Here is a 23,113-nt window from a genome sequence, read left to right as displayed (position 1 = left end):
GAGAAATCTCATCCAGGCCACTCTAGCCAGAAGATCAATGAAGGTAACAAATATACCAATCAAGAAATGAGAAAGGAAAAAATAAATGAGGGATAAACCACACAACTCAGGAGCCCTGCTCCTTTTACCCTCAGACTTAATATAATTTACTTGCTAAAAACAACCCCACAAATGGATTTGTAGAAAAAAGGATAAGATGTTCCCCAAAACCGAACACTCCACCATTGTTAAAGAAAGCTATTCTTACAAGTTTTCAAGCTCAACTGTCTCCACGTGAATGGGGGAAAAAATCTAACCCATACAGCCCAGACCATAAATATTAACATCTTCAGTGTACTAAAAAATTCAAAGTGGAACCTGCCTACTCAGTTCTCTGGGGCCAAAGAGGTAAGGATGGTGATGTTTGTCTCATCGGGGATGTGAACAAACCTCAAGGCAAGAGCCTGCAACAGTAAAAATTCTAGCCACATGAAATCTGAGATAATCTTCCTCGGAGACCACCAACACCACACTCCTTCCTCTCTGCCTTCAAAGTGCTTTCACTCAATGACCTGAAAGCACAAGACTTCTGTCAAAACAGAAACGTGGCAAGAACTGACAAAAAAAAAATCTCAAGTTCTTCCAGTAAATGCCTTACAAAATCCTAGTGGAAATACATGTCTCTCATTTATGGCAATGAGAGAATTCAAGAATAAAACTCGTCTTCTTGGGGACTTCCCTGGTGGTTCAGTGGTAAAGAATCTGCCTTACAACACAGGGGACGCGGGTTTGATCCCTGGTCAGGGAACTAAGATCTCACATGCCACGGGGCAACTAACCCTGTGTGCCACAGCTACCAAGTTCGCACGCCTCAACTAGAGCCCACGCGCTCTGGAAGCTGTGCGCCACAACTACAGAGCCCACGCACCCTGGAGCCCGCACGCCACAACTAGAGAGAAGCCCACACACCACAACCAAGAGCCCGCATACCTCAACAAAGATCCCCCCACCCCGTGCCGCAACTAAGACTCAACACAGCCAAAAATATAAATAAAATAAATAAATCTTTAAAAAAAAAACTCTTCTTTACCTATTCAATCAATAAATTTGTTGAGCACCTACTGCATATCAAGGGCTATACTAAGGGCTGAGGATACGGCAACTAACAAAACAAGACCATCTAAACCTCATGAAACTTACACTCTAATGTGGGAGACTAAATATGTACAGTATGTTATAGGTTGATAAGGGGTAAGGAGGAAAATAAAGCAAAATGGCATAGGAATTTATGTAAGTATATGTGGAGGAATGGCTTTGGAATTTAGATAGCCGAGGAAATGTCACTGTTAGAGTGACATTTGAGTAAAGCCCTGAAGGTGAGGGTAGAAGGCTATGCAGCTTTACACGGAAAAGGTGATCCATGAAGATCCAAGTGCCAGCTGCTGAGGCAGAAGTGTACCTGATGTACTCAAGGAACACAGAGGAGACCAGTGAACATGTCTGCAGCGTGGTGCGGGGGGTGGGGGGGAGGTTGCTACATATCTTGGAATTTAAAGACGACTGTAAAGTCTCTGATTTTTATTCTGATAGAGGAAGGTAACCAACTCCTCTTCAGACTTCTTTCAATTAAAAAAAATCAGGCACCCTATTCTTATATGTGCAAGTTTTAAAGTTTTTGTTTTAAATTGAAGATCTACAGTGTAGATCCTAGAGTGGACGCGAAACTGGAACTTAAACTCTTAAATACAACTTTCGCTGACAGTTATCAGACCTTCAATAAAGATTCTCTGTTCTCTCAACTCTGTGGAGAACTGCAACAGGGAGGAAAAATACAACTAAAAGTGAACTGAATGGACTAACTACTACCACTTTCCACCACTATTTAAGCCGTTTTAGTCTTGATGTCCCAGACTCCAAAAAGGGGGGGAAAATAGGAGAAATAAAACGAGAGGTGAAAAAAAAAAAGCATTAGGAAGAAAGAGGAGCCACAAACAACTGATTCAAGTGCCAATTTGACTATCCAAAAATACAATAAAAAGGCAAGGAATGTGTGACATTCCTGAAGTGGAACCTGTCACCTCCCTCCTCCCGTCTCCATGCTGCCTACCAACACAGGGCTCAGGCTTCTCAATTTTGGTTAAGTCTATTTGAAAAAATACATATAAAAGGACATTCATCCAACTGAGAGCTGAATTTAAATTTTCCCACACCTCTCTTTGATTTAATGAACCTCTGGGACTGTTATTCGATCATTTCTCATCATTATCCAAGAACAATTCACTCTGAGTGAATAAATATTCTGAAGACTTACTAGGCTAATGGTCACAAACGTTGAAATTTTGGGTTCCACAGGTAACCGAAATCGAGAAGAGTTTTCAGAGTAACTAGCCTCAAGAGTTAGTTACGAGCTTAGCGTAGGCCCAACTTTTAAGCTCCAGAACCATCTCCCTGTACGTTCCAACTCAAATCACTGTCCCTGTAATGAACTCGGACACCAGCATAATCTGAAACACTCCAACACCTTTCCCTCCCATTTTTCCAAGGCTCAAAGGAAAACGGAGACCCAAGAAACACATGGAGCTAGTCACCCCCGAGCACCACAAGGGCGCAACAGTTTTTAGGTCCCACCGCACAGGCCACAGGTGGCGCCAGCCCCACACCCTCCGCCCCGCGCCCCTCGCTTCTCGCCTGAGCTCCCCGAACACACTTGGGGCGTCTCTGGCCTCGGGGCCGTCCTTCACGGGAAGCTCGGGCCCTGACCCACAGCCCGCGGGTCCGTGAAGTGCCAGCTCGGGGACCCAGACCGGGGGCCTCCGCCCGCCCGGCCGCCACGCCCCCTCCCCATAGGCCGCCCGCGCTGCCCGCCCCCTTGGCCGGGAGGTGGCCTCACCTCACGCGGGCCGTAGCCGGGAAGGCGCCCGCGTTTCCGCCCGCCGCCCGGGCTCACGGCCGCTCGGCTGCGGCTCGGCCCCGACGGCCGGCGGCGGCGCGCTTCTGGGGGCGGACTCTTCTCGGCCGGGGTTTCCCCGGGGCCCAGGGCGGGGGAGTAGGGGGGACTGGGGCGGGGGAGGGGAAAGGGCTTGGGAAGGAGGGGGGAGAGGGGGAGAAAAGGGGGGAACCAAACCCGGAAAGGGAGAAAAGGGGGGAGGGGGAAAATCAGAAGGGGAAGAAAGGCCCAGAGTCCGCCCCCCGCTGCGGCCTGCGCGCTACGTCACCACGTCCGGCGTAATCGTCACCGCGTCTTGCGCCCGGAGCGTCCCTGCTTCCTGTGCCTGTCTCCACGCCTGCAGACGCCGCTTGCCTACTCACGCACTTCCCCAGCCCGCACGCACACGCTGTCCTGTCCAACACACGCGCTTTCTCTGTCGCCCCCGCGTTACCTGGGTCTTCAGCCGCCAATACAGATCCACTGCGACCCTCAGGTCACCTGAAGCCCATCAAGCCTGTCAGATTCACCCTTGATTTAAACATAATACTAATAACTGTAATTTAAGTTTACAGAGCACTTTCAAAGTAGCCTTTCACTTAGGACAGTGACTCCTGCTCCCGAAACAGCATATATGCAGTAAATATTTGTGGTATAAATGGATAAAGATCATGTGGTGGGTAAATGTCCATTTTTTCCAGATGTAAAAATTTAATGCTAGATAAAGTAGGTTTAAGTACATCCTATTTAAAATCACTTCTTCCCGCCACCACCCTCTAACCTACAGTTCTCTTTTAAAAAGTCATCTTAAATTTGCAAACTCCCTGACGAAGTGAGAGAGTGGCATGGACATATATACACTACCAAATGTAAAATAGCTAGTGGGAAGCAGCAGCATAGCACAAGGAGATCAGCTCTGTGCTTTGTGACCACCTAGAGGGGTGGGATAGGGAGGGTGGGAGGGAGTCGCAAGAGGGAGGAGATATGGGGATATATGTATATGTATAGCTGATTCACTTTGTTACAAAGCAGAAACTCACACACCATTGTAAAGCAATTATACTCCAATAAAGATGTTTAAAAAAAAAAGAAAAATTTGCAACCTCCCCACACTGACCATTCTAGGCAGAATCAATCTAACTACTAATTACATGTATTTCCATCGTTTCTTGACCAACTCCCTCAAAGAAGCAGTGTATTAAATATTAATACAATGTATTAATACATTGTATTAACTATTTAAGCATTATATATTTACTATGTGACAGGAACTGCAGTAGGAAACAAAAAAATTATAGTATAATGTAAGTGCTATAATAGAGAGGTGTTCAATGTGCTGTGGAAACACAAGAAGGAGCAATTAGTTCCTAGATGTAACAGAGATTGAGTAAGCTACAGAGAAGCTAAAGGTGAAATTTCAGTTAACCTTGAAGAATATAAGTAGGAGTTCGTCAGAAAGGCAAGAATGGAGATTCCAGAAAGGTCATAGAGGTAAGAACTTCTCCTTTCCTTCAAGAATCAGCAAGTTCTAGGTTTTCAAGTTGGAGGCAGGAGACAATGACAGCCAGGAGGAAATAATGGCTAATATTTGTGTTATGTATGTATGTATATAGAATATGTAGCATTCTACATCTATTATTTCTGTTTAATCCTCAAAACAATAGGTATTACTGTTATGCTCATTTTGTAAGGTAAGGAACCCTGAGGCACCAAAGTCCCAGATTTTGAACTGAGACAGTTTATCTTCGAAGCCTGCTCTCAATCACTGCATTATTAGAAATGTAACTGGAAAGGGCAGGTTTCAAAGGACCTGTGTGTCATAATGCAGAGTGAAACAGTTGGGTCTTTTAGGGACAAATGCAGTAACTGAAGAACAGCTAAGGCAGAAACATGAGGCATCCAGCCCTAAGAGAAGCCCTCCTCTGTTTCCCCCACTTTTGCTAACCTCTTATTCCCCAACTATTTGCCAGGGAGAAGGGGAGCAACTGAAGTCTTCAGATGTGGGAGGGTCTGGGAACTACATACTGTAGTTAAGACATGAAACAAATAGCAGTATAACTACCTCCCCCAACCTCAAGATAAGGTTATATGCATGAATGAAACTAGGAATATTAAAATGTTAGATATAAGATCAGTCCCTGTAGGCTGGGAAACTATTAGAGAGTGACTACTAATAGGTACAGGGTTTCTTCTGGGGATCATGAAAATATTCTTAGTGGTGATGATTGCACAACTCTGTGAATGTACTAAAAACCCCTGAATTATATACTCTAAAGGGTGAATTTTATGTTCTGTGAATTATATCTCAATAAAACCCTTATGTTATAAATAAATAAATTTATACTAGAAACTGAATAATAAATCTACTTCTATCACAGTGCTTAAAAAAAAAGACGGGCTTCCCTGGCGGTCCAGTGGTTAAGACTCTGTGCTTCCAATGCAGGGGGCTCTGGTTCGATCCCTCATTGGGGAACTAAGATCCCACATGCCACTCGGCAGAAAAAAAGAAAAAAGATCAGCCCTTGTTGAAGAGAGCTAAGAAACTGTGACACACAAAAATACAATCAAGGTGACTTGAGTGTAACTTCTTATAACCAGCCTGTAAGCCTGTATTCTAGAACTTATTCACTCAATAAATATGTTTTAAACACCTATATTATATTGTAGGTCCTATGTGCAACACTAGGAATATAGTGGTCAGCAGCAGAGATGACTTAAGTAACTGTACTACAGATGGTGACTGGGGGCATGGCCTCTAAGAAAGGAGAGTCCAGAAGGGCAAATATTGGCAGAATTTCTTCAGCACATCTAGAGGTGAGGGTACTCTGGCCCGCAAACAAACCTATGTAACAAGAATAATAATATACTTTTATTAAGCCACTTAACTCTGTTCCAGCCACCGTAAAGCGCTTTACAAAATTATTTAAATCTCAAAACTCTCAGATAATCATTACAGATCTATAATTACACATTAAAAATCCATAGGGCCAGACATGTTTCAGAATTCAGAAAATTTCAACTTTTAGAAAGGAAAAATGGAGAATTCCCTGGTGGTCCGGTGGTTACGACTTTGCGCTTTCACTGCCGAGGGCCCAGTTTCAATGCCTGGTCGAGGAACTAAGATCCCACAAGCTGAGGGGAAGGTCCCGCAAGACGCGCAGCGCGGCCAAAAGAAAAGAAAAAGAAAGGTAAAATGGTACGTATACTGTATATCATATAACACCCCTAGGGGTAGCATCCCATAACCAAGTAATGAAGACCCAACACAGCCAAAAATAAATTAAAAACAAAAAACAACAACCTGCATGACAATGACCTAAAGAGTCCTGCCAATGACCCCCCTCTTGTTTGAAGGTCATTCTTTAACATTCTATCTTAAAACCTCTGATCTCCGCACCCTACCTCCACCCCCCACTGCCAGGCTTCCGAGCAAGGCTGTTGATCTGAAGAGGAATTTCATCTCTAACCTTTGTTCCCAGGCCTGGAAGCTCACATGGGTAACCCACTATCTCCCAAAGTTGGCCCAGGGACATTTCTTTCCCCAAACAAACCAACCTCCCCTCACATCCCCCACTCTGTAGTTTCACTGACTTTATGGCTTCTGCCAAGTTCTACCTGTAACTGGCTTCATCTCTCAAGTTGGATGTTTGACTGCTCTATATCCTGCAACCAGGAGTAATGCCAGCTGGACACACTCTCCTTCCGGGGCCCCTGGCGGCTGGGAGGGAGCTGAGACCACAGCTGTGGAGACCCTGAGCCCCGGGGTTTGCGGCTCTATCTCAACTGTGTTGCTCAAGGAAGGCCTCCCCCAGCAATGACCTCCTCATTGCTCCTGGCCTTCCTGTTCCTGGCTCCAGACGCAGTGGCCACTCCCAGAGCTGACAGTCAGTGCCTGGCATGTGGGGGGCCCGCCTTGGACCTGGAGAGCCAGCGGGAGCTGCTTCTTAATCTGGCCAAGAGAAGCATCTTGGACAAGCTGCACCTCAGCCAGCGCCCGACACTGAGCCGGCCTGTGTCCCGAGCTGCTCTGAGGACTGCGCTGCAGCGCCTCCATGGGTCCCCACAGGGGGCGGTTCCAGAAGCAGACAGGGGACAGGAGTATGAGATCATCAGCTTTGCTGAGACAGGTGGGTTCTTGGTCTGTAGATCTTCCCCCAAACCCGGTCTCTTAAGGAAGGGAAAAACTTCCTCCCCAATCTAACGCCTGACTTTCTCCCCAAAACCATCCCAACTCTTGCCTCCCACAGCATGTAATCTCCCAATCCCAGGCTCCCCCCTCACCCCCACCACCAGGCTCTCTCTTTGTAGTTTAGACTTGACCAATGGGCACCTGGGAAGTGGGTACGTTTCATTTCTTTTGAGACTGCCTGCCCCTATCTCCCATGGCTCCTCTCTCTGCAGGCCCACACACTTCCACAGACTATGATGTGAGCCCAGACACTTCCTGGGCTTGGACCAGGGTCTGGGAGCTAGAGAGTCTGTCCCTCCTCTGGCCCTGGGATCCAGCCTCTCTGTACCCCACTCCCCCAGATACATCATTTGGGTAAAAGGGAGAAAAGTAAAACACTGGCATTACAATACCTCTCCACCCTACTCCTGTCCTCTTGCCTTGATTACCTCGGGTTCCCGCATCAGAACAGGACCAAAATGGGACTCAGAAAGGTATTTAAAGGATAGAGGATAAAGACGAGAAAGTTCCTTCCATAGAGGGCAGACGGGTTAGAGAATTTAGTGGGCAGCTGGAAAGAAGATCAAGAATTCAGAGACAGGGGAATTCCCTGGTGGGCCAGTCATTAGGACTCCACACTCTCACTGCCGTGGACAGTACCAGGTTCAATCCCTAGTCGGAGAACTAAGATCCCACAAGCTGTGAGGCGCGGCCCCCCCCCCAAAAAAGAGAGAGAATTCAGAGACAGGATCTGAGAACCAGAACGCAAACAAGTGATCTCTCTGGCCTCTGAGCTTCTTGCAAGTTCTTCTCTCTTAGGTTTAGAAGGCCTTTCCCATTCCTGGCCCCTTTCCCTTGGTCAGCATCTACTCCCTTCAAGATCTAACACTCCCATCCTGAAAAAACCCACCCTGACCTGAAGGTGAGGGGCTCACTCTCTGGTGGCCCCCACATGCTCACCCTGAACCTGGACCTTCCTTATGGAATTGCCTGTTTCCAGGTTTTCTATGAAGTCTGTCTTCCCATAGAATGCAACCCCTTGAGGTCAGGAACTGTCATTTATTCCTCACCTTATCATCAGAGGCTAGTGTATAGTAGAAATAGATAACACTTATATAGTGTTTACTGTGTTCTAAGCCTTTTAAATATACTAACTCCTTGAGAGCCTCACAACAAGCCAGTGAGGCAAATACTATTGTTACCCCATTTTAGAGGTGATGAAACTGAGGCACAAAGAGGTTAAGTAACTAGCTCAAGGTCACATGACCAGTAGGTGGTAGAGCCAGACAGCCTGGGTCTGGAATCCATGACCTTGACCACTCTACCATTCTGCCTCTTGCAAACATAGTATATGCTCAATAAACAGCTAAACCATTCTGTAGTTCAGCTCGACCATGTCTAGAGTCCCCAGTGATGGATGAGACCCTATTCTAGTTCAAAAGGGGGTTTCTGGGCTTCCCTGGTGGCGCAGTGGTTGAGAGTCTGCCTGCCGATGCAGGGGACACGGGTTCGTGCCTCGGTCCGGGAGGATCCCACATGCCGCGGAGCGGCTGGGCCCGTGAGCCATGGCCGCTGAGCCTGCACATCCGGAGCCTGTGCTCCGCAACGGGAGAGGCCACAACAGTGAGAGGCTCGCGTACCGCAAAAAAAAAAAAAAAAAAAAAGGGGGGGGGTTTCTGCTCATGATTAAGAACACAAACTCTGGAGCCAGATAAACTGGGCTCAACTCCCTGCTCAGCCACTTATTACTACTATGTGTCCTGGGTTGTTAATAGTCAGTTTTCTCATTTGCAAAACAGAGATAATGAGAGGATAGTTGAGAGAATTAAGTGAGCTAATACAGGTAATGTACTTAGAAAGGATAAGGTGGGAGGAAACTGAAAGTAGAAAACTCAGCTACTGCCCATGAGGGGTTTAGTTGTTGCTGCTGGGAATAAATTACTTAGAATATAAGGCAGAGTGAAATAAATGCTAGATGAGGGCACAAGTGCTTAATGGGCCAGAAGTAATTCACTAGGACCTGGTAAGTCAGGGAAGTCTTTCAGAAGAAGTTTGCAAATTGGCTGGCATTGGAGAGTAAGTTTGACTTCAGCGGGTAGAAAATGGTAAGCAACATCCTAAATGGAAAAACATGAGTAAAAGCGTAAAGAAATGGACTGCATTTAGAGTTAAAAAGTAGTCTGGAGTGGATGAGCAGAAGGTGGACAAATGACCGTGAACACCAAAATCCTGGTTGGTTTTTTTTTTTCACCTTTGTATCCCTGATACTTAGCCCAGTTTCCTGGCACATTGTGACAGTAACGACAGTTACCAGGTATTTAGTGTACCTGCCTCCTCTCAGTTCATCCTTACAATCACTCCATAAAGTAGACTTTATCATTCCCAACTTAAGAATGCAGAAACTGAGACTCGAAGATAATTTACGTGGTCAAGGTCATACAGCTTACAAGGGGCAGAATTCAGACACAGTTCTCTCTGACTTCAAAGTCTATATACTTTCCACATATTTGCTAATCAATGAATGAATACAACATTTAGGCTGCAGGGGGCGTGACCTGAAATGAACTTGGAGGTGAGAATGATGCCTGGATTCTATCTTTTACCTTTAAATATTTCAGTTTGAAGTTTTCATTCCAATTTAAGCTATCATCTCCACCATCGTGTGAAAGAAAGATCTGAGAATTGTTCTTGCTGGAGGTATGAAGAGAGAGAGCTTGGGGCCCTGGGGAAACTAGGGTAGGAGCCTTCAATGGTGTCCTGAAACTGGCTCATACTGTCTCATGAGAGCTGATGGTGAACATCTCCCAACTGTGCATCCAGTGGCATCACATTGATAGTTTGAAATTGGCCGGGATGGGAGAATTTATACCGCAGAAATTGGCAAACTCTACAAATCAGGGCCTTTTTTTTTCCCCCCTCTGGAATCCAGTTGTGAAATATTTACCAACACAACACTGCCTACGACCTACAAATTCAAGTTATCTGCCTCCCACATACCTAACATACAATGCTGATTCAGGGACGGAATAAATAGATACTTTTGTTCCAAATGGCGGATGGGGAAGGGAGACGCAGAGCAGTCACTGGTCCATGAAAATTCTGACATCCAGCCAGGCACATATCTCAGTCTACCCCAAATCCAGAATTCCTTTGGTTAGGGCCTGGTTCTGCCCACTGGTAGGATTTTCCTCTCCTCTTAAGGAGAGCCTACCATTGCTCCCTTAGACTTCTAGATTCATTCTCTCAGCTCTTAGTGCCACCCTCTGAGATGTCTTTCCTTTTAAATAGGAAATGACCTGTGTTTGCGGCTAAGTAGTTTTCTCAGCCTGCATGTTGCCCAAAGAAGTTGGGAGCCCGGAGACTTCTTTTCATTTTGAATCATCTCTGTCCCTTTTAGTCCAAACTGGTGCCGCTTTCACTATTAAAATTCTCTTTAACACTCTGTGAGCCTTCTAAATGATAAATTACAGTCTACTCACTCAGACAAAAGGCACTCCACTCTTATCAAGACAGACCCTCCTCTTTAGGTTACAAGTCAGGATACCCTCTTACAAGTGGGATAACACTCTTAAGATTCTTAGAAGCCCTCTGTCTAGTTGGGAGGGTCTACAGAACATCCTACGTTTTAGATCTTAACAAAGATGTTAGATCTTAACAGAGGGTCTTACAGTTCCCCCTTTATTATTTTGATCTTCGCTCTGAAACTATGTTTTACTGGCAGTGCCCTGGATTTGGGTTTTGCCCTGAGACCATTTCTTAGTTTGATAAACTTTTTGCCAGACAGAGAGTTGAGGGATGAAAAAAAATATTTTGTTGTTCCAGCTAGCAAGTCCTATTGGAAATGTTTTCTCTAAATTCTGCTTGAAAATTGAACAGTTCGTTCTTTAGTTCATCTCACTCCTGAAATGCCTTATCATAGGCAGCTAAAATAAACCAAATGGCACTTTCAGCATTCTGCCTGGAAATATCTTTAGCTAAATTCACAATTCTGTTAGTTACCATTTCTAGCTTCCGTTACCAGAGACGATAGCTAATACATAACACAGGTTCCCCATTGTCCAGCTTCCAGTAGCAATTTCCTCACTGTCCTTCCAGACTTCACTAACAGTCTCCCTGCTGTCCTTCCATCCTCTGGCTGTCATCCAGTCCCAAAGCCAATGCTACATATTTTAGGTCTTTGCTATGGAGTACCCCACTTCTGATACTAATTTCTGTTTTAGTTATCCATTAATATGGCAAATCAGCTCAAACATTGAGTCTTAAAACAAAAAAGTTCAATAGTTTCTGTGATTTTGTGATTTGACTGGACTTATTCTGGACAGTTCTCTCACTCCATGTGGTGTAACTGAGTTCATTCAAGCAACTGTGTTCAGCTAGGAACTCAGATGGGGCTAGAACATCTAAGATTGTCTCTCCGAAGTCTCTCTCCATATGACTTCTCATCATTCAGTAGTCTAGCCCAAGTTTCTTTAAAGCATTAAAGTTTTCCTACCTCAAAGTGTAAGTACTTACTAAGTTTCTGCTTGCGTCATGCTTGCTTACATCTCATTGGGCAAATCAAGTCACACGCCAAGCCCAGAATTAATATGGGAAGGGATTGCACAAGACCATGAATATTGGGAGGTGTTGTTCCCTGGGGGTCAACACTGTAATGGTCTATCACAGCCCCTGCTGGTCCTGTGTCTGCCTACCATAACTGGGGTGACTTATGAGGTTCTAAATGTTAGGTGCTAGTGACCTAGCAAGAAAAGATTAGCTGGGTCAATCAGACTCTTCTTTTAGGATTTTGGAGTTGGAACACTGAAAGATCAGTTCACTTAGCTAGGAAGAGCTAAGTTAAAGGTTCTGTAGACTCAGGAGCTAGGGCCACCATTTTGGGACCTGAGGAAGGTGACAGGGAAACAAAAGAGGTAGATCCACAGAAAGAGAAGAATGGAGTAGACTTACATAGGGAGAGTGAGATGAGAGAGATTTTGTTGGCTCTGAGAGCTGTCAAGGGCAACCTTATTCCAGACCTTACAATTCACACTAAGTCTAGATGAACTTTATTTTCTGCTCTTTTATGCCCATGAGAGTATCAGTGGCATTCCCACAATAAAGCATCCTTTACTTAAAATAAATAAATAAATAAGGGTTGCTAAGGCCAAAGCATAATGGCATTTAATTGCCTCCTAAAAGAGTTTAGCTTTGGGCTTCCCTGGTGGTGCGGTGGTTGAGAGTCCGCCTGCCAATGCAGCGGACACGGGTTCGTGCCCCGGTCTGAGAAGATCCCACATGGTGCAGAGCGGCTGGGCCTGTGAGCCATGGCCACTGAGCCTGTGCGTCCAGAGCCTGTGCTCTGCAACGGGAGAGGTCACAACAGTGAGAGGCCCCCCCAAAAAAAGAGTTTGGCTTTATTCATCAATAGGTTTTTTGAAACCATGAATTTTATGATCTAGCCTTTTTGGAAAATAATTCTTGTATCAGTGTAAAATAAGAATTAAAGAATGAAAGACCATTCACTCACCAAATGTTAACTGAATGCCTATTATGTACTAGGTACTAGGGATACAGTGGTAAACCATACAGGCACAGTCTCTACCTCCATGGAGTTTACATTCTAGCTGGGAGCAGGGAGGGGTAGAAGGGGAGGGGAGGAGAAGCAAATGAACAAAAAACCAAGATGATTACAAAGAGTGATAGTGGCTATAAAGACAATTAAGCAGGATAATGTATTAAAGACATGAGGGTAGAGTCGAAGGCTGCTTTAGCTAAGTTAGTCTGGGAAGCCTCTCTGAAGAGGTGAATTTGCGCCGAATGCCAAAAAGGAGCCAGTCATTCAAAGAGCTTGGAAAGATATTCTAGGCAGGGGAAATAGCAAGTGCAAAGGCCATGAGGTGGATCCATGTTTGGTGAGTTCAAGGAACAGAAAAAAGCCAGTATAGGTAGACTATAGTCATTAAATGGCAGAACGCCTAATCATACGTGTTTCCTATGTTAAGGGGTTTAGCTTTTATTCCCATTCAAATAGCAATGGGAAGCCTTTGAAGGGTTTTAAGCTGAGAGGATTAAGCTGATCAGATTTATGTTATAAAAAGATCACTCTGGGACCTCCCTGGCGGTCCAGTGGTTAAGACTCTGCGCTTCCACTGCAGCAGACACGGGTTCGATCCCTGGTTGGGGAACTAAGATCCGACAGGCCATAAGGCACAGCAAAAAAAAAAAAAGAGGTCACTCTGGCTGATATGTGAAGAATGGTTTTGGGTGCAAGAGTGGACCACTTGGCAAGCTATTGCCATAGTTCAAGAAAAAGATGATTGCAGGTTGAACTAATGTATGGTAGAGGAGGTGGGGATAAGTGAAATTATATTATGAACTGGAGATAGAGTTGACAGGTCTGCAGATAATTTCAAAGAAGGGAATGACAGCAAGCAAGACTTGGTTTCAGCAGTGCATTTACAGGAAAGGGGAAGATTGAAGAAGGAACAGATTTGGGTTGCAGGGGATAAATCTAGAGTTCTTCCTTGAACATGAAAAGTCTGAGATAGCATTGGATATCCAAGTGGAATATCAGATCAGCAGCTGGATATCCAAGCCTAGGCTCAGGGCCATAGATATAGATATCTGGGAGTCATCAGCATATAGATGAAATTGAAAGCCAGGGGAATTGATGGGTTCTTTCTGGGAGAGATATAGATAGAGAAGAGAAGGGAGCTTAGGACCTCCAACATTTAGAGGTCAGGCAGAGGAAGAGGAGCTGTCAGCAAAAGAGACCAAGATGGAGCGGCCAGAGTCATGAAAGCCAAGAGAAGGAAGTATTTCGAGAAGGAAGGGATGGTTAACTGTGTCATCTTACCTGCTTAGAGGTCAGGTAAGACGAACATAAAGAGATGAAACCATTGGATTTGGCAACGTGGAAGGTGTTAGTGATCCTGACAAGAGCAGGAGTGGAGGGAACAGAAACCCAGTTAATGTGTTTCAATAGGTCAGGTGAGGGATGAAGAGGGGAAACTGGGCAACAGTAACTGGTACAGGAAGAAATGCATAGCCGTTAGAACCACTGTGGTGAGGAACTGGTTGTGGGGAGTTTCTAAAGGTGATAAGGAAGGTAATGATGCCACCAGTTCTAAGAACGGAAAGAGAGGTACATAGGGAGGAAATAATGATTTCTACTTGGGATAAATTGATTTTAATATGCTGGCAGGACGTGGCAAAATTAAGCAGTTAGAAGTTTAGGCGTGAAGCTTGGTGATTCCCAAGGTGCAAAATGATCTGGACTGGACATACAGATTTGGGAATCACCAGCACAAAATTTGTGTTGGCTGACTGTGAGTGTGGGTCAGAGCTCCTCCCAGTGTAGAGTAAGAGGAAATGGGACTTCCCTGGCGGTCCAGTGGTTAGGACTCCTCGCTTCCACCGCAGGGGTCGCAGGTTCTATCCCTGGTCGGGGAAATAAGATCCTACATGCTGCATGGCAAGAAAAAAAAAAAAGGAAATGAAGGTCAAGGACAGACCCTGGAGAACGCTTGCATTGGAGGGATGGAGGGATGGTGAGAGAAAGAAAAGACAGCAAAGAAAATCAAGGAAGAATCATGAGAGTTGTGTCATGGAAACCAAGAGAGGAGAGATTTTTAAGAAGGAAGGGGTAGTTAATGCCAACAGTGTGGTCGAGAAAGAACAAAGGGAATTCAAGCATGCTGAGAATAGATATGTAGTTGGTAGAATTGACTCAGAAAGCCACACTGACTGGGGCTTCTTGTATCCACAGGTCTCTCCAGCATCGACCAGATTCGTCTTGATTTCCACTTCTCCTCTGATAGAACTGTTGGCTGCCTGGAGGTCCAGCAGGCCAGCCTCATGTTCTTTGTGCAGCTCCCTCCCAATACCACGTGGACTTTGAAGGTGAGGGTCCTCGTGCTCAGCCCACGTGCCACCAACCTCACCTTGGCCACTCAGCACCTGCTGGAGGTGGATGACAGTGGTTGGCACCAGCTCCTCCTGGGGCCTGAAGCTCAGGCTGCCTGCAGTCAGGGGCACCTGACCTTGGAGCTGGTCCCTGAAGGCCGAGTAGCCTGGAGCCCAGTCATCCTGGGTGGGGCTGCCCATAGGCCTTTTGTGACAGCCCGTGTAAGAGTTGGGGGCAAGCACCGCATTCGCCGGCGAGGCATCGACTGCCAGGGTAGGTCCAGGATGTGCTGTCGACAAGAGTTCTTTGTGGACTTCCGTGAGATTGGCTGGCACGACTGGATCATCCAGCCTGAGGGCTACGCAATGAACTTCTGCACAGGGCAGTGCCCCCTGCACGTGGCAGGCATGCCTGGCATTGCCGCCTCCTTTCACACCGCGGTGCTCAATCTTCTCAAGGCCAACACCGCTGCGGGCACTGCCGGAGGGGGGTCATGCTGCGTGCCCACTGCCCGGCGTCCCCTGTCTCTGCTCTACTATGACAGGAACAGCAACATTGTCAAGACTGACATACCTGACATGGTGGTAGAGGCGTGTGGGTGCAGTTAGTCTGTGTGTGGTACAGGCAGCCCGAGGTGGGGTAGGCAAACATGCCCTGACGGAGGCGCTCTTCCTTGAGAGGAGGGGGCAGCCCCGTTACTGCCTCTGTCCAGAAGATGGACTCCCTCTTCCTGAGCAACTTATGAGAATTATCCCAACTTTGACGTGAGGAGATCTTCATCAAAGCACTGTCATCTAAGGAGAGTCACTGTACCATCTTCATAATGACCAGCCCCTCTCCTAGAGTATAGTCCCTCCAGCAAGCTCCAAGCTCCACGCTCCCTCAACCGCCACCCTAGGGACTCTCATCCACCTCCAACCATGAGCAGTGCCATCTGGTTCCCAGACAGATACCCATAACCCAACTTTTTTTTTTTTTTTTTTTTTTTTTGCGGTACGCAGGCCTCTTACTGTTGTGGCCTCACAGGCTCCGGACGCGCAGGCTCAGCGGCCATGGCTCACGGGCCCAGCCGCTCCACGGCATGTGGGATCTTCCCGGACCGGGGCACGAACCCGTGTCCCCTGCACCGGCAGGCGGACTCTCAACAACTGTGCCACCAGGGAAGCCCTCCATAGCCCAACTTTAATCCAGCCCACAATCCCCTATGCATCCCTGCCCCTTCTACTCAATGTCCCCCACTCCAGGATGAGTTGACCCAGCCCCTTCCTCTGCCTTTCTGGATCTCCAGAGAGGCCCTTCCTTAGATTCACCAAACATTCGATCCTCTCCATGTCTTGAGCCCTTTCCCTCTTACTTGCCCAATGGGCTGCTAAAGGCCCTCTTGGCACACTCTTATCCACTCTTTGTCCTCCGTCCTGCTCCGTACCCTTGGGGTCTGACTCACCTGAGTTCCCTTGGCCCCTGGCTTCCTGCTGAGTTTGACTAAGAGGAGACACAGGCAGAAGATCAAAGGATAGGAGGAGACAGAGGTCAGAGTGTTTCTTATTCCTCCTCCTTCTGCCTAGGTTCCATGGTTCTGTGTGACTATGGCTGCATCCATGTCCCTACAGCTCCTGTCTAGCTCCCCACCCGCTCCATGGCTCCGGCTCTGCCTAAGTTCTGATCTCACTGTTTCCACGATATGGGCTTATAATGGCTTTCCATTCTTGCCGGTCCCTGGGTGCTTCAATATCCCTCCTTGGTTCCCTTAACCCTGCCCATACCTCTGTAAAGAAGTCCTTCATTAAGTCTTCTTAGTGATGCAAACACAGACAGCTGAGTGGGTCTTTTATGTCCTGCCAGAACCCTGACTGACACCCGAGATGACACAGAGCCTGCCTGCCCTGCCCACTTTTCTCTCCTCACAGCCTCCTTAGGGCTGAGCTATTACGTCCATCCCACACATCATGACTCTTCCTTCGCCAGCCTGCTTCCTCTTCTTTCTTAGCCCCCCTCCTCCCTCCCAGAACCATCTTTGCTTGTCTTATGGCTAATAAAGACCTGGGTTTTACCTGCTCCTCTCCTCTCTCTGTCCTCGCTCCAAGAAATGAGACAGATCACTGCTCAGTCAGCAAGTAGGTGACAACCTGAGGGCACACACATGGGAGGAGGCAGAGGCATGGCTCCCAGCTGGCTGCCTTCCCTTCACTCACCCCCAGGGCTCCAGCCAGGAGTCCTGTCTGGAAGCTGGAACTGGCCAAGGGCCGTTTGAGTGGGACAAGGAGAAGAAAAGGAAGGCCTGGGGTGAGGAGAGGGGGACATTTGCTCTGAGACTGGGTCCTCTCTAGACCTTTGCCCTCTTCCCCCACCATCTCCTCCCTTTGGTTGGACAGCCCTGAACCATGGGGTCAATATTGTCTGCAGCCCAAGGCCGAGTTTGCGCAAAACCCATGTGTCCTTTGGGAAACATGATGTCAGTGTTTGCTCAGCATGTAACCCCCTCCTATCTAGGTCTGAGGTCCTTGGAAATGGAACCCTAAAAGGAGAAAGTCTGAAAGAGACCTCCTGGGGGGCTGCAAATTTGAGCTGTGGGGCTTCAGGACCAAACTCATGGAAGTTATCCCAACTTTGACTTGAGGAAATCTTCATCTAAGCAGAGAATCTAAGGAAGTCTTCTGGTGGCTCTGCCTCCCCCTTCCACCGCTGTCTCCCACCCCCAATCCACCCGTCCCCCAGATCTAACCTACCTCCTTCCAACTATAGCTTCAGTCCCCAGGGCCAAGACTAAGGTGAGGAGAAGCGAGGCTCTTGCCTTGGGGGCAGAATTTTAAGGGGATGCCAAAAAATCCATCAGTCAAGATAAATAGGATCTTAATGCAATATTTTAAAAAATCAAAATCAATGCAAAAAAATACAAGATGAACAAAATAGAAAATTTTAAAATAAACTAAATTTAGAAGGATCAGTATTATTCCTTTTCCTTTTTGGCTCTGTCTTTGACAAAAAGGAGAAAGAGTGGAATTGTCTTCTTCCAAACCTTTTCTTCCAGAGCTCCCTGGCCCCTAACTCTAGACTTGGTCAGGCTTTTCTCTTTCGGGCAAGATAATCGCTCAGGCTCCTTCTACTTCCTTACCCACCCTCATTCTACTTCCTTACCCACCCTCAAGCCTGTCGCTACCCCCCAGCCCCCAACCAGGTTGGTGGTAGGGCGGGCCTGGGAGGCAGATGGCTGGGGTATTTATAACCTGGGAGCACTTCTTGAGAAAAGTGACTAAGATGCTAAGAGCATATTTATAGCTGGGTTCTGACGTAAGTGTCAGTAAGGAGGTAGGGGCAGGCCAGGCACAGCAGAAAGAGGGTAGGAAGAACTGGAAATTGGGGGCATCTGACACAGAGGGAAGGGGAGAGATGGGGTCAATGACTCCTGCAGCCACTTCCTCTTGCTTCGCTTGACTCAGGCTCACCCACAGGTAAGCCCTCTGAGACCATGGGCAGAAACCTCTGCTTTGCAGTTCTGTGGTCCAGACCCCAGGGGGTAGAGGGCTGTCACTCACGATAGAGAGGGAGCTGGGGAGAGCCCTGGACAGATGGGCTTGAATATGACTCAAGACCTAGGGTGGAGAGGAGCATCTAAAAGTCTCCTCGGCCCCCTCCCCACCACAGGTGCCCTAAGTTTCTAGGAAGAGCCTGGCACCCATCACCACGCTGCATTGCCACGTGTCAGCAGCGATGAGATCCAAAACCAAATCGAAGTTAGCAGTGATGTGGTCCTGACGACAGCTTCTGCTCTCCAGCAGTGGCGAGGGGAGAGAGCTGAGGGACCAGCTTCTCTGTCTTCTGGTGTAGAGGCAGGGTCCCCAGAGTAAGAGGTTGGGAAGTGCTCTGAATCTCTCCACTCCCCAGAGCAGCCCCTTCCCTGGGAAGCTGGTCAGCGCCAAGCCTGCTGCTGTCCAGTGGCTCAGCACTGCCACATGGTGGACACTGGTGGTACTGAGCCCTAGCCCACAAGGCACCACCTCTCCCCCTGCGCCAGATTCTAGCAGTCTCTCTTGACAGCCCCCACTGACTGAATAGTGGGGAGACTAATAAATTGGAATAGGGGCACATTTCCAAATCACACTCACTTCCTCCCAGCTTCTTGAAGAGACTTGAGCACAAGGAGAAAGGCTGGCATGAGGCCTTGGTTAGGCCATTGAAAGCCAGCGGGCAGTGTGGTAAGGAGGGCTGGGGTTGGGACTAAGGTTGCTGTACTGGTCATGCTTTGTTCTTAAAAGTCCATAAACCTGGGCTTCCTGGTGGCACGGTGGTTGAGAATCCGCCTGCCAGTGCAGGGGACACGGCTTTGTTCCCTGGTCCGGGAAGATGCCACATGCCACCGAGCAACTAAGCCCGTGCGCCACAACTACCAAGCCCGCATGCCTAGAGCCCGTGCTTGGCAACAAGAGAAGCCACCGCAATGGGAAGCCCACGCACTGCAATGAAGAGTAGCCTCCTCACGCAGCAACGAAGACCTAATGCAGCCAAAAGTAAATTAATTAATTAAAAAGAAAAAGTCCATAAACCTTCCATTTCCCACCACCATGAACAGAGGCTGGCACCACTTCTAGGATATCCCAAATCTAGGCAGTTCTTACAGTGCCCTGAAAGAGAACCAGCAGCTGGGGACAGGCCCTTCCAACTCCCATGCCCCTCTGCCATCCTTGATGGACTCTGCCCTGCTGTAAGATTGCATCACCACTACCCCCACCTCTCCAGGTTTCCCCAGACATCACAGTAACATGCTACCCCCCCCCCCACCAATGCTCCAGCCCTCGTCCACACTGTGCTCCAGTCCAACTGGACTCTGGGCGGTCAGCACAGGCAAGGTCAGGGGGTGACTTCTGTGCCCCGTGGCACTGCCACCTTGCCCTGGGCAAGAGGACTCCGTTCCTCCCACCCCCAGCCTCTCACCACTGTCCCAGCCCCATTGCTAGAAATAAAAAGACCAGAGTTCACCTTCCAGCCCAGAGAAATAACCACTGGGATTCCCAGCTGCCTCGTGGAAACTGCTGCAGTAGTGGTGGATGGGCAACCTAGACAGACTGTAGGTATGGGGGAAACTGCCCTTCCCACCTTGCTCGTATGGAGTTCCCTCCCCCGAGCCCCAGACCTTGGGGACTGAGCATGTGAAATCATCCTCCTTCTTGCATCATGCGTGTCCACATAGCCCCCCCACCCCCATACCCCTGCCTCAAGCTCCGTGACCAGGGCCAGATGGTGAAACCTGAGCTCCAGGGGGGAACCTCCACCCCCTGCAGGGACCTGATGGGCAGCACAGTTGGCCAATCCTGGGGCTCAGAGGGTAGGTCTGCCTGCTGACCACTAGGTGAGGGAGCCCTAGGCTGCTGGCTCTAGAGAGGCCCCAGTCAGTAGCCAGACATGAGCTGTGAGGGTCAAACTGGCAGACTACACTGAACACAGCTACCCATCGGACCGTCCACTGTCTGCCTTCCTGAGTCCCAGGCAACAGAAGACAGGTGGCTCTACCCTTGGCCAAGGGTAGGTGTGGCACTGCTGTCTGCTGCCACCGTGCCCTTATTGGCCTCCACGCAACCAGACTCAACAGACTCAACAGAAGCTACAGCCATCCGAGGCTCCCGACCTGACCCAGGGCCATTCACCAGGAGCATGGGACTCTCTGATGTCCAGCTCCAGCTGGTGCTGCTGTGGGCACTGGTGTGGGCACAGAGGGCAGGGTCTGTGTGTCCCTCCTGTGGAGGCCCCACACTGGCACCCCAAGCAGAACGAGCTCTGGTCCTTGAGCTAGCCAAGCAGCAGATCCTCGAAGGGCTACACCTGACCGGTCGTCCCATAATAACTCATCCTCTACCCCAGGCAGCGCTGACCAGAGCCCTCCGGAGACTGCAGCGGGGAAGTGCGGTTCCAGCGAATGGGGAGCAGGTCATCAGCTTTGCTGCCATCACAGGTGGGTGAGGGAAAGACAGGCAGAGAGCAGGCGGGGAAAGGGAGAAGGGAGGGGAGAATGACAGCAGAAGCAGAGGGAGCGCGGCACAGGAGGAAGAGGAAGAGTTGGAGCAGGACTGGCCTCGGAGTCCCTGCTTCCTCTAAAGGTGGGAGCTAGGGGGAGCAGCTGGCAGGGTTTGCGGGAGCGTCAGGGGACAGCACATCTCCGATTGCAGTCCTCAATCCCTTCTCCATCTTCCCGGTAGACTCCTCCGCCTCCACCTGCAGCTCCACGCTCACCTTCTACCTGTCCACTCCACGGTCCCACCACCTGTACCACGCTCGCCTCTGGCTGCACGTGCTCCCCACCCTTCCTGGCACTCTTTCCTTGAGGATTTTCCGATGGGGCCCTAGGAGGAGACGCCGAGGGTCCCACGTCCTCCTGGCTGAGCACCAACTGACGGCCCCGGGCTGGCACGCCCTGACTCTGCCCTCTAGTGGCTTGAGGCATGAGGAGTCTGGTGTCTTGAGACTCCTACTGGACTGCAGACCGTTAGAAGGCAACAGCACAGCTGCCCCCCAAACTCAGCAGCTCCTGGACACAGCGGGAGAGCAGCGGCCCTTCCTGGAGCTGAAGACCCGTCCCAAAGAGGCTGGAGCAGGCCGGGCCAGGAGGAGGACCCCCAGCTGTGAGCCTGAAACCCCCTTATGCTGTAGGCGAGACCATTATGTAGACTTCCAGGAACTGGGATGGCGGGACTGGATCCTGCAGCCTGAGGGGTACCAGCTGAATTACTGCAGTGGGCAGTGTCCCCCGCACCTGGCTGGCAGCCCAGGCATTGCTGCCTCCTTCCATTCTGCTGTCTTCAGCCTCCTCAAGGCCAACAACCCTTGGCCCTTGGGTACTTCCTGTTGTGTCCCTACTGCCCGAAGGCCTCTCTCTCTCCTCTACCTTGACCGTGATGGCAACGTGGTCAAGACAGATGTGCCAGATATGGTGGTAGAGGCCTGTGGCTGCAGCTAGCGAGAGGACCTGGGGGTTTGGAGTGAAGAGATCAAACTAGGGGTTCCTAGGCAAAGGGCATCTGTGTCTGGAGGCATCAGATTCCTGACCCATACCTTCATCCAGTGGGTCACCTGGCAATATGAATGGGTTGACCCCTCTGGGACCTAAATGGGCATTTTCTTGTCCAGACTCTGGCACATCCCAGGCTGGTTGATGTGTGGGGAGATGGGGAAAGTGTGTCCTCTAAAGGAGTCTACCCAGAAAGTATGATTTCCTACCCTAAGCCATCTGAGAAGATGGCAGAGGTGAGGGAGGGAGGGTGGGAAAGAGAAGGCAGAGAAAAATCACTTAGTCTCTCCAGAGGAAAGTCCTCAAGTGAGGGAAGGAAGAAGCAGACCAAGGGCCCATTGGGCTTGGGATTGGGGGAAACAGGCTGGCCAAGTGTAAGGGCTGTGGAAGTGCTTGAAGGGAGGCTCAAGAGGGAGCTGGGAAAGGGGCTGACGGGAGGTGTTTGGGAGAGCCCCAGAAACGGGAGTCCAGAGAGAGGAGTGCTGAGCCTGAAAAGTTCTCTGGTTTTTCTTGGGGGGGGGGGCAGGACCCAGCAGGGAGGCAAATGTTTATACTTTCCTAATAAAAATGAGGAAAAAAAAATCAACAAGTGTGAGTCATAAAGAAGGGCTGGGATGATGGTCCAGAGCCATTGTTCTCAGAGTGTGGCCTGGGAACCTCCAGGAGGTCTCTGAGACCCTTTCATGTAGTCAAAACGATTTTCATAATAAAACTAAGATGTTATATGCCTTTTTAATTTTCAATATCTCCACAGCCTCCGGTGGAGTTTTCCAGAGACTGTAGGACATGAGATTACATCACATTCCTGACATCTTTGTTAATGGGATGTGTGCTTGTGTATTCTTGTGTTACAAACTTTTTTTTCAGTTTTAATTTCTAATATGGTAAATTGATATAAATCACATAAACAAAAGCTCAGTAATTTTTCAGAATGTAAAGGGACATTGAAGCCAAATTGTTTGAGAATTGCTGATCTAGAGTCCTGGGTGGGGAGGAGAAAGCAATGCGCTCTAAAGAGCTCCCCTATGACTTCCCTGGTGGCGCAGTGGTTAAGAATCCACCTGCCAATGCAGGGGACACGGGTTTGATACCGTGGGGTCTGGGAAGATCCCACATGCCGTGGAGCAACTATGCCCGTGTGCCACAACTACTGATCCT

The 23,113-nt window shown here is 48.7% G+C and overlaps 2 protein-coding genes across 2 annotated transcripts; both read left to right on the top strand.

Moving 5' to 3' along the window:
• Positions 1-6,514: 6,514 nt before the first annotated feature.
• Positions 6,515-15,718, top strand: INHBC (inhibin subunit beta C). Its single transcript, XM_065887938.1, has 2 exons — positions 6,515-7,032; positions 14,821-15,718. Exons 1-2 carry the CDS (start codon positions 6,720-6,722, stop codon positions 15,564-15,566), a joined length of 1,059 nt encoding a protein of 352 aa, XP_065744010.1. The 5' UTR covers positions 6,515-6,719; the 3' UTR covers positions 15,567-15,718.
• A 4,611-nt stretch (positions 15,719-20,329) lies between these two features.
• Positions 20,330-21,904, top strand: INHBE (inhibin subunit beta E). Its single transcript, XM_065888021.1, has 2 exons — positions 20,330-20,902; positions 21,147-21,904. Exons 1-2 carry the CDS (start codon positions 20,605-20,607, stop codon positions 21,902-21,904), a joined length of 1,056 nt encoding a protein of 351 aa, XP_065744093.1. The 5' UTR covers positions 20,330-20,604.
• Positions 21,905-23,113: the final 1,209 nt, after the last annotated feature.

Source organism: Phocoena phocoena, chromosome 11 (genome assembly GCF_963924675.1).
Source record: "Phocoena phocoena chromosome 11, mPhoPho1.1, whole genome shotgun sequence".
NCBI classification, from domain to species: Eukaryota; Metazoa; Chordata; class Mammalia; order Artiodactyla; family Phocoenidae; genus Phocoena; species Phocoena phocoena.
The sequence above is the reverse complement of the archived record's forward strand: the minus strand, read 5'-3'. Positions and strand labels throughout refer to the sequence as shown.

Excerpts from the sequence above, each read along its gene's own strand:
- INHBE (XM_065888021.1), top strand. The coding sequence starts at position 20,605 with ATGGGACTCTCTGATGTCCAGCTCCAGCTGGTGCTGCTGTGGGCACTG. Across the intron at positions 20,903-21,146 it reads CAGCTTTGCTGCCATCACAG|ACTCCTCCGCCTCCACCTGC; the intron begins GTGGGTGAGGGA and ends TCTTCCCGGTAG.
- INHBC (XM_065887938.1), top strand. The coding sequence starts at position 6,720 with ATGACCTCCTCATTGCTCCTGGCCTTCCTGTTCCTGGCTCCAGACGCA. Across the intron at positions 7,033-14,820 it reads CATCAGCTTTGCTGAGACAG|GTCTCTCCAGCATCGACCAG; the intron begins GTGGGTTCTTGG and ends TTGTATCCACAG.